This window comes from Mizuhopecten yessoensis, unplaced genomic scaffold, assembly GCF_002113885.1.
Source record: "Mizuhopecten yessoensis strain PY_sf001 unplaced genomic scaffold, ASM211388v2 scaffold8833, whole genome shotgun sequence".
In the NCBI taxonomy this organism is placed as follows: domain Eukaryota; kingdom Metazoa; phylum Mollusca; class Bivalvia; order Pectinida; family Pectinidae; genus Mizuhopecten; species Mizuhopecten yessoensis.
This window is the reverse complement of record NW_018407744.1, coordinates 457852-468768: the sequence shown is the minus strand read 5'-3', so window position 1 is coordinate 468768 and position 10917 is coordinate 457852. Positions and strand designations below refer to the sequence as shown.

Genomic DNA, 10917 nt, shown 5'->3' with positions numbered 1-10917 from the left:
ATTTCCCCAGATTTGGGACTTCTGAAAACCATGGTTACCACATCAAAAAACACCAAAATATGCAAAAAATCATGATTTTTAACCCAGAATTTGACCCCCGCAAGTAGAATTGTTTTTCTTAAAACCTGTCTGAAATTAAATATCGCCTACTCGGTAACAGAAATACTCACGTTTTAGCATAGGTCATTCCGGTGGATTTTTCACAATATTTACACATGTGCTGATTACAAAAATAGACTACATGAAAAGCTAGCTTTTGTTGTGTAGACACAGATTTGTAAATGCCCAAAACTGTAATCTCAAACCAAATTCAATTTTTTTTTTTGAAAAATTATGAAGCCCACATAGTCCACTTCATCATGATAATTTTGATACATGTTATATTACAGGGGTAATTCATTGTATAAAAATATCACCCATGGCCACCGTACGCTACTGTACTCTGCTACCATAACTGTCACATGTCTATAAAGGGCAGCAACCCAATTCCCTTTCAATCAAAATATTGCTTGGGGAATGGATTACAGTTCACTTTTATACATTTTCTTTTGAGTTTTACCTCTATGTATTTTTAAGGTCAACTGTCTATAAAAAACAATCCATTTTAACATCAAAAGTGATTCAAGTCCTCCTTTGATACTGTAAGTTTCTTTGTGCATCTCTGTAGGTAACCCGTCTATAAAGGTCAGTAAATTTGTTACACTTGTCAATATTTTTTTTTTTATTCTCCATGTAAACCTCATCTGTCAATAAAAGGTAGGGATATCAGTTCCCATTTGTTAAATATTCTGTACTTGAACCTAACAAAAGGTCTATAAACAGCAGCAATTTAACTCTAGTGTAATTGATCTTCTGTATTTGAACCTTTACAAAAATGTCACTGTCTATAAATGGCAGCAATTTCAGTTCTCAATTGATTATATTAATATGCATTAATTGAATAAATAAGGGTCACCTATCAGTAAGATGCAGCATTTATAATAACCCAAGACTTTCACAAATGAATAAGCCTTTCTGAGGCCTGTGATAATTTGTACCTACATGTGGGTAAGTTTATGGTACTTGAGGTGGGCTGGCCAGGTAAAAGTGCGACCACACCCCTCATGTGTACATGTCAGTGGTTTCTCACGACTGTGGTTAGATTGATGGTTCCTCAGATGGCCAGCTGATGAAAAACTGCGACCACATTTATCTAACTTGCACACAAATGTCTTCTCTTCTTTGTCTCCTTTACTTACGTCTGTAACAACAGACAGGAATGCATTTATAAATTATTTTTCAGGTATTCACAAAATAAAATATTATAAAAATCAAACACTGCTCATATAATGTGAAAAACATCTATTTTGGTAGAAAAAAGCATTATAAAACAATTCAACTGGGTGTTTTGTTTTTAAATTGAATGGTCTGTACAAACCCAACCCCGTATCATAAACACGTGTATGTTAAACTCCTGTGCAGTAAGCTTCATCTACCCCATAAAACTATTGTGCAGTAAGCTTCATCTACCCCACAAAACTATTGTGCAGTAAGCTTCATCTACCCCATAAAACTATTGTGCAGTAAGCTTCATCTACCCCATACCTCCTGTGCAGTAAGCTTCATCTACCCCATAAAACTCCTGTGCAGTAAGCTTCATCTACCCCACAGAACTATTGTGCAGTAAGCTTCATCTACCCCACAAAACTATTGTGCAGTAAGCTTCATCTACCCCATAAAACTATTGTGCAGTAAGCTTCATCTACCCCATACCTCCTGTGCAGTAAGCTTCATCTACCCCATAAAACTCCTGTGCAGTAAGCTTCATCTACCCCACAGAACTATTGTGCAGTAAGCTTCATCTACCCCACAAAACTATTGTGCAGTAAGCTTCATCTACCCCATAAAACTATTGTGCAGTAAGCTTCATCTACCCCACAAAAAACTATTGTGCAGTAAGCTTCATCTACCCCACAAAACTATTGTGCAGTAAGCTTCATCTACCCCACAAAACTATTGTGCAGTAAGCTTCATCTACCCCACAAAACTATTGTGCAGTAAGCTTCATCTACCCCACAAAACTATTGTGCAGTAAGCTTCATCTACCCCACAAAACTATTGTGCAGTAAGCTTCATCTACCCCACAAAACTATTGTGCAGTAAGCTTCATCTACCCCACAAAACTATTGTGCAGTAAGCTTCATCTACCCCATAAAACTATTGTGCAGTAAGCTTCATCTACCCCACAAAACTATTGTGCAGTAAGCTTCATCTACCCCATAAAACTATTGTGCAGTAAGCTTCATCTACCCCACAAAACTCTTGTGCAGTAAGCTTCATCTACCCCATAAAACTCCTGAGCAGTAAGCTTCATCTACCCCATAAAACTATTGTGCAGTAAGCTTCATCTACCCCCCATAAAACTATTGTGCAGTAAGCTTCATCTACCCCACAAAACTATTGTGCAGTAAGCTTCATCTACCCCACAAAACTATTGTGCAGTAAGCTTCATCTACCCCACAAAACTATTGTGCAGTAAGCTTCATCTACCCCACAAAACTATTGTGCAGTAAGCTTCATCTACCCCACAAAACTATTGTGCAGTAAGCTTCATCTACCCCACAAAACTATTGTGCAGTAAGCTTCATCTACCCCACAAAACTATTGTGCAGTAAGCTTCATCTACCCCACAAAACTATTGTGCAGTAAGCTTCATCTACCCCACAAAACTATTGTGCAGTAAGCTTCATCTACCCCACAAAACTATTGTGCAGTAAGCTTCATCTACCCCACAAAACTATTGTGCAGTAAGCTTCATCTACCCCACAAAACTATTGTGCAGTAAGCTTCATCTACCCCACAAAACTATTGTGCAGTAAGCTTCATCTACCCCATAAAACTCCTGAGCAGTAAGCTTCATCTACCCCATAAAACTATTGTGCAGTAAGCTTCATCTACCCCCCATAAAACTATTGTGCAGTAAGCTTCATCTACCCCACAAAACTATTGTGCAGTAAGCTTCATCTACCCCACAAAACTATTGTGCAGTAAGCTTCATCTACCCCACAAAACTATTGTGCAGTAAGCTTCATCTACCCCACAAAACTATTGTGCAGTAAGCTTCATCTACCCCACAAAACTATTGTGCAGTAAGCTTCATCTACCCCACAAAACTATTGTGCAGTAAGCTTCATCTACCCCACAAAACTATTGTGCAGTAAGCTTCATCTACCCCACAAAACTATTGTGCAGTAAGCTTCATCTACCCCACAAAACTATTGTGCAGTAAGCTTCATCTACCCCACAAAACTATTGTGCAGTAAGCTTCATCTACCCCACAAAACTATTGTGCAGTAAGCTTCATCTACCCCACAAAACTATTGTGCAGTAAGCTTCATCTACCCCACAAAACTATTGTGCAGTAAGCTTCATCTACCCCATAAAACTCCTGAGCAGTAAGCTTCATCTACCCCATAAAACTATTGTGCAGTAAGCTTCATCTACCCCCCATAAAACTATTGTGCAGTAAGCTTCATCTACCCCACAAAACTATTGTGCAGTAAGCTTCATCTACCCCACAAAACTATTGTGCAGTAAGCTTCATCTACCCCAAAAAACTATTGTGCAGTAAGCTTCATCTACCCCACAAAACTATTGTGCAATAAGCTTCATCTACCCCATAAAACTCCTGTGCAGTAAACTTCATCTACCCCACAAAACTATTGTGCAGTATTTACATAAATCTTACTAACAAATTCAAATAATACCTAAGTATGATGATAATTAAAGTGTTAGTTCAATGTACCCCCTAAAACTATATGCCTTCAAAACTTTTCCCAATTACTTTCTTCAAATCCATTACATGTATCATTATTTAAATTTGTACAAATAAAAAGTTTCACTAAATATGGTACAAAAACTTTGACAATAGCAACAAACTTACCAGAGCATATACCATCGGTTTCAGTTTGAGACGTTTGGACCAAAACTTTGTTACTTGGGGCAGTTATGTCCCCTTGGATTGATATGCATGACATGGCTGGCTGCTGTAGGCTTTGGCCAAGATTCACCGGGTTATGGCCTTGACCATCAGTCTGTCCTATCAACTGTTTGGCAATGTCCTGCTGTGTTTGAGCCACGAGGTTTGCCTGAGCTATAGCATAAATACTTGATAGGTTGTTTTGAATTTGATACATATCTGATATTAGTGGATGGTGCAGCATCAAATTGGTGTCCATAGTTGAAGTGTTCGTATTCTGATCTTGATTCAGAAAGAACATGACTGGAGTCGACTTGTTGACATTATTGCTATAATTAGGCAATGTTTCCTGGCTATCAGCCATGATTGTATCATTAAGTGTATTTCCAGTTCCTTGTTGCATGGCATCGATCTTTTGTGTTGGTTGTAGCTCAAATTTATCTTTGCTGGAGAGGTATACATATGTACTTGTTGGCATTACAGTTGTGTCCGAGCGCTGGACGGGGATCAGCCCCGGTCCCTCGGGCTGATAGCCGTGCATCCCTGGCTCAGACAGGAGAGATACAGTTGGAGTTGTACATGTCTGTGTACCTCTAATGGAGTGATCAATAGTGGTGGTCGTATCTGTCACCATATTGGAGGTGAAAATTCTAAGGGAATCATTTCCTGTCAAGGCCATATTCTGTAATTAAATTTACCATATCCACCTGATTGAAGAAGTTTGGTTTACCATGCTGTATGACAATGCAATCACAAGTGTCACAGAATGAGTCCATCCCTTTACTACCAGCGTCTGAAAAATACATTTGTAAATTAAGACATACCTTAATGTACCATGCATCAATACATGGTAAACTCTGATTTTCTATGAAATGTCAATCAAAATCATAACTGTCAATCAAAGAAAATACGTCCATGTATTTCAAACATTAGACATATCTATTACATAATGATAGTGGTAGCTTTTGAACACTCGCCCTTCCTCTCTTCTCTTTCTGTGAAATATTTAAGTAAATCTCACAAGAAAATAACTATATATTTTACAATGCTAGAAAGCCCAATATGTTAATATGAGTTCAGGATAGATGGACACATTATGGGCAATATAATAGTTGGTATTTAACAATCAAGTAGCCTCACATCACATTGTGTAATTAATGTGAGCCAGAGGCTTGTCATTAGGATATATATGACGGGTACACCCAATTTTGTATCAGAATTTGAATCAATCAGCATTTAATTTCATGCAACTAATGAAAATTAATTAACCAATCAAATTATTGTTTGTCAATTTACATGCATCACAAACTTAAATCTGTCTTTGCTATTGTAACAGGACTGGAGCGGAAAAATGCATGGCAAGACCAGGGTTCAAAAACCCTCCAAACTCTAGACAGACACTCTACCAATTGAGCAACCTGGACAGCGATGAACGACACAATCCAGTTCTGCCTTACTATTAATATATAAGTATGTGCATATCAAGTTTGAAATATTGTAGGTATAAGGTTGAAATATGACCATTAAAGGGAAGTTAATGAACAAAACCTGAAATATGTCTGACAGAAGGAAAACACGCAAATCATATTATTCCCAGTTTTTTCCAAAAAGTAGTGATAAAAAAATGCAGGAGGAAAAGGAATATCATCACTCACTTTTTGTATATGTTTGGTTTGATAAGGTGGAATGTCCTAGCTATTAACAGCTGGAGTCAGTTAAGGACATGCCTCCATACATGTGTATTGTATGCCTGCATGTGTGTATGTGGTTTGGACTGGTATGTTGGTGTATTTGCCTCCTTGCATTATGATAGTGTAGATCTGATGGTAACTTCAGAGTCTGACTACAGGTTAACTAACCCATTGTTGCGATTATTCTAAATGCTGAAAATTTAAGTCCTCAAAATTATTGTGCAAGATCATCAATAATTAAGGACTTTAGTTTGCCCAAATGTTCAATAAGATCAAAGTTGGGTAATGCCATGTCCATATAGAATAAACAAAAGTAACTGAAGTTTATTTCCAAATTTCCCATCTGTTGCTGCATGATTTAATCTTTATGTTAACGAGTAATATTACCTCTGTAAACATGTGCTGAGGCCTTTCAAAATAAAAAACTTGACAACTTGTCCAACATCTGCACATGCTTCAGTTGAATTTGCATAAAGTTTAGAACAATAACTCCATAATTACGTAAAGCCGTCATGTTGTACAAATCATGAGTACTACATCAGTACTACCTCATCAAAGGCAGCGAGGTCTGTAGGTTTCCTCCAAAGGAACCTGCATGCTTGCCCTGAGGAAGTTAGGGCAAGGACGTATACCACTCTGGCCTGGCCAATAATGGAATACGCTGGAGCCTAACATACTGACAAGCTGGAGAGAGTCCAAAAGCAGGCGGTGATATTTGTGACCAACAACTACTCCTCCAGAGAAGAAGGTAGTATGACAGCCATACAGAACCATCTCGGATGGGAACCGTTAGCTGTCAGGAGAGCTAGGGCCAGGGCAAAATTATTGTGCAAGATCATCAATAATATTGTGGAAGTCGAGTTTAGCCAAAAGATCTGTCAGGTAGATAGAAGGACCCGTGGAGCCACTTGCAGCAGCCTATGGCAAATCCAGGTCAATACAGACACCCACCAAAACTCCTTCCTCCCCCGCACCATCACTACCTGGAACAACATTCCTAGTGATATTAAGGCCGCAGCTACAGTGGAGACTCCTTCAAGTCCTCATTACGACCAGAGGACCTCACAGGGAGGCACCACTGACACCGCCACTGAACCAAGGATTTCATTTTTTTACCCAGTTTTTATCCACAGCTACTTATATTATTGGCACTGATTGTCATTAAAAAAAACCAAGAGGCCCAATGGGCCTGTATCGCTTACCTGGTATAAGAGATCTAAAATAAAGCAACAAGCAAAATAACAAGAGGCCAAATGGGCCTGAATCGCTCACCTGGTATTAATCTCACACTTGTAATCTTAAAAAGGGACTAATATACAGCTATAGGCAAAAAATCTGTGTTCGATTCATTTGAATCTATTAAATGATTTAAACATATGATGCCTGTGACCTTTAGAGTCGAACAAGGACATTAAGTTGAACAGAGTTTATAGCCTTCCGTCCCAGCATGCTTCTGGCTAAATATCATTACCCTGGACCTTTAGAATATGCAGAACAAGTCATTTAAAGATTTCAACATATTTTACCCCTGTGTCCTTGAAAATGGGTGAAGGTCATTTGTTTGAACAAATTTTGTAGCCCGCCATCCCAGCATTTAATTTTTACTGGCCAAATATCATCATTCAAGACCTTTTGGTTATTGTGAAGAAATTGTTTAAAGGTTTTAAACATATTTGACCCCGGTGACCATGAAAATAGATGAAGGTCATTCATTTGAACAAACTTGGTAGCTCTTCATCCCAGCATGTTACTAGCCAAATATCATTAGCCTATGCCTCTTGGATATTCAGAAGTTGTTTTAAGGTTTTCAACATATTTGACCCCTGTGACCTTGAAAATAGACGAAGGTTATTTGTTTGATCAAACTTGGTAGCCCTTCATCCTAGCATGTTACTGGTCAAATATCATCATCCAAGGCCTTTTGGTTATTGAGAAGAAGTTTATTTAAAGATTTTTAACATATTTGACCCCAGTGACCTTGAAAGTGGGTCAATGCCATTCATTTGAACAAACTTTGTAGCCCTTCATCCATGCATGCTACAAGTCAAATATCAGTACCCTGAGCCTTTTGGTTATTGAGAAGTTGTTTGAAGATTTTAAGACATTTGACCCCTGTGACCTTGAAAGTGGGTCAAAGTCATTCATTTAAACAAGCTTGGTAGCCCTTCATCTCAGCATGCTACAGGCCAAATATCAGTACCCTAGGCCTTTTGGTTATTGAGAAGTCGTTTGAAGATTTGAATACATTTGACCTGTGACCTTGACAGTGGGTCAAGGTCATTCATTTGAACAAACTTCGTAGCCCTTCATCCCAGCATGCTACTTGCCAAATATCTTGTCCCATTGTCTTTATAAGGTAGGGATCTATTGTTGTTATATGGTATTCGTTGTCCTATTGTTTTTATAAGGGAGTGATCTATTGTTGTTATATGGTATTCGTTGTCCTACTGTCTTTATAAAGGAGGGATCTATTGTTGTTATATGGTATTCGTTGTTCTATTGTTTTTATAAGAGAGTGATCTATTGTTGTTATATGGTATTCGTTTTCCTATTGTCTTTATAAGTGAGTGATCTGTTGTTGTTATATGGTATTCGTTGTCCTATTGTCTTTATAAGGGAGTGATCTATTGTTGTTATATGGTATTCGTTGTCCTATTGTCTTTATAAGGGAGTGATCTATTGTTGTTATATGATATTCGTTGTCCCATTGTCTTTATAAGGGAGTGATCTATTGTTGTTATATGGTATTCGTTGTCCTATTGTCGTTATAAGGGAGGGATCTATTGTTGTTGTATGGTATTCGTTGTCCTATTGTCTTTATAAGGGAGTGGTCTATTGTTGTTATATGGTATTCGCTGTCCTATTGTCTTTATAAGGGACGGATCTATTGTTGTTATATGGTATTCGTTGTCCCATTGTCTTTATAAGGGAGTTATCTATTGTTGTTATATGGTATTCGTTGTCCTATTGTCTTTATAAGGGAGGGATCTATTGTTATATGGTATTCGTTGTCCTACTGTCTTTATAAGGGAGTGATCTTTTTCGTTGTCCTATTGTCTTTATAAGGGAGTGATCTTTTTCGTTGTCCTATTGGCTTTATAAGGGAGTGATCTATTGTTGTTAGATGGTATTCGTTGTCCTATTGTCTTTATAAGGGAGTGATCTATTGTTGTTATATGGTATTCGTTGTCCTATTGTCTTTATAAGGGAGTGATCTATTGTTGTTATATGGTATTCGTTGTCCTATTGTCTTTATAAGGGAGGGATCTATTGTTGTTATATGGTATTCCTTGTCCTATTGTCTTTATAAGGGAGGGATCTATTGTTGTTATATGGTATTCGTTGTCCTATTGTCTTTATAAGGGAGGGATCTATTGTTGTTATATGGTATTCCTTGTCCTATTGTCTTTATAAGGGAGGGATCTATTGTTGTTGTATGGTATTCGTTGTCCTATTGTCTTTATAAGGAAGGGATATATTGTTGTTATATGGTATTCCTTGTCCTATTGTCTTTATAAGGGAGGGATCTATTGTTGTTATATGGTAGTGTCCCATTGTCTTTTAATAAGGGAAAGATTCATTGCGGTTTGGAGAAAAGGACTTCAAATATATATATACCAAACAAAATTCATAGAAAAGGCAGGAGCTGGTGGCGGCTCAGTACCTCACTTCCGGTTCAGGCTCATGTTGATACTATACGACGAGTGCTAGGTTAAGGCAAATATTAGACATAGGAGCCGTCTTACAAAAACTACACTTATACAGTAGATACATATAGGAAAGACGGCTCCTTCTCTAACTTGTCTCCTTCTATCTCTTCTACTCAATTTCCTGTCTTTACTTCGTCTGCTGGATAACCGAACTACTCGGTAGTGAAGCGGACGTAAAACCTGTCAATCAATCAATGCGGTTCGAGACATGGCCACCAATTGTCGCTGGAGCAGCAGCAACCCCCCTCCCCCCCAAACTAGGTCAGCTCCTCAGTCCAGGAAGATGATGATGCATATATATGATGATGAGAATTGATCAAATTCAGTGAAGAGACAAATTTTAAGTGCGGCTTACATGTAACTAAATGATAATTAACTTGATCTTGGGATCTCATAATTACAAAATATCGCTCAATTACTCAATTATGACTGCTATCAAATCATGACGAGAAAACTGATAACTATACATTAATTCATAAGACATATAAAGGCAGTCATTTAATGTCTCTTGATTAATTTATGGGATAAAAAAAGTAATTAATTACACAGTAAGAAGATTATTTTGCATTTAATGGATCTGATATGTAAATACGTCTTCCCTACCCTACCTTATAAAGGCCATATTTATAAATCAGATGAGTGTTTGAAATTAATGACTGTAAATTGAGATATTTATCATATAAACGAAATAGGGGTATAACTTCGGGTTTTTTGGTAGAAATACCCTATTTTCGTATGATATAGGTATAAATATATCGATTTACAGTAAGAATTACAAACACATGTGGTTGAAGAAAATCGCTCCAATTCCAGTTGTATGTGTATATATACCATATAATACTGCATATATAAGAAGCGGATCGCTCCGAAAATTTGACAACCTAAACGTGTCCACACTGTTGGAATTATTTCTTTGCCCCATACATATATATATATATATGCATAACTTTACAATATATAGGGTAACTATTATACATGTGTCCAGCTCCAGTGAGTTCGGAATATCCCTTTGTAAAATATAAGTTGTAATTCTATGACACGATGTATATCAATGATTTAATGTATCCTTTCGTTTCAAGATTATAACACGCCGATAAAAAACACAGGATTCACAAGTCGATATCATACTGCTACAAAAAATAACGTCACGTTAACTTTGCAATCTATTTGAGCACATCTGAAAAGCTGCGCAAGAAGCACGTTAAAACTCCCGCAAAAATACCTACAGAATATTATGGTCTGGAGTATTGTGGTCTTCATCCATTTTGAATTTTCGGCGCAAGGATTTGGTTCGTTTATCAGATTAATCAACTGCTTTCTATAATGCAAAGTATTAAATCTATATGGTGCGAAACAAATACTTTAAAAAATATGTCAAACGAGATAACAGTTGGACAGCGGTTTGATTTTCTTTTCGCATCTATATAACAGCACTATCTTTTGTCAGTTTACGCTAGGGAATTATATGTAAATTTTAAGACCCATCCGATTCGCTTCAGTATGCGGAAAGTTGATTGGCTAATGTATCAAAATTTTCCACACAGGAGAAAACAGTTTA

The 10917-nt window shown here is 37.3% G+C and overlaps 1 protein-coding gene across 1 annotated transcript in view; it reads right to left on the bottom strand.

Moving 5' to 3' along the window:
• LOC110456703 (myoneurin-like) overlaps positions 1–10637 on the bottom strand; it is a 16947-nt gene extending 6310 nt beyond the window's left edge. Inside the window, exons 1-3 of the mRNA XM_021507588.1 lie at positions 10586–10637; positions 3923–4751; positions 1042–1240 (exon numbers count right to left, since the gene is read on the bottom strand). Coding sequence (XP_021363263.1) covers positions 1042–1240; positions 3923–4637 — 914 coding nt within the window. The 5' untranslated portion in view covers positions 4638–4751; positions 10586–10637. The remainder of the gene's footprint in view (positions 1–1041; positions 1241–3922; positions 4752–10585) is intronic.
• Positions 10638–10917: the final 280 nt, after the last annotated feature.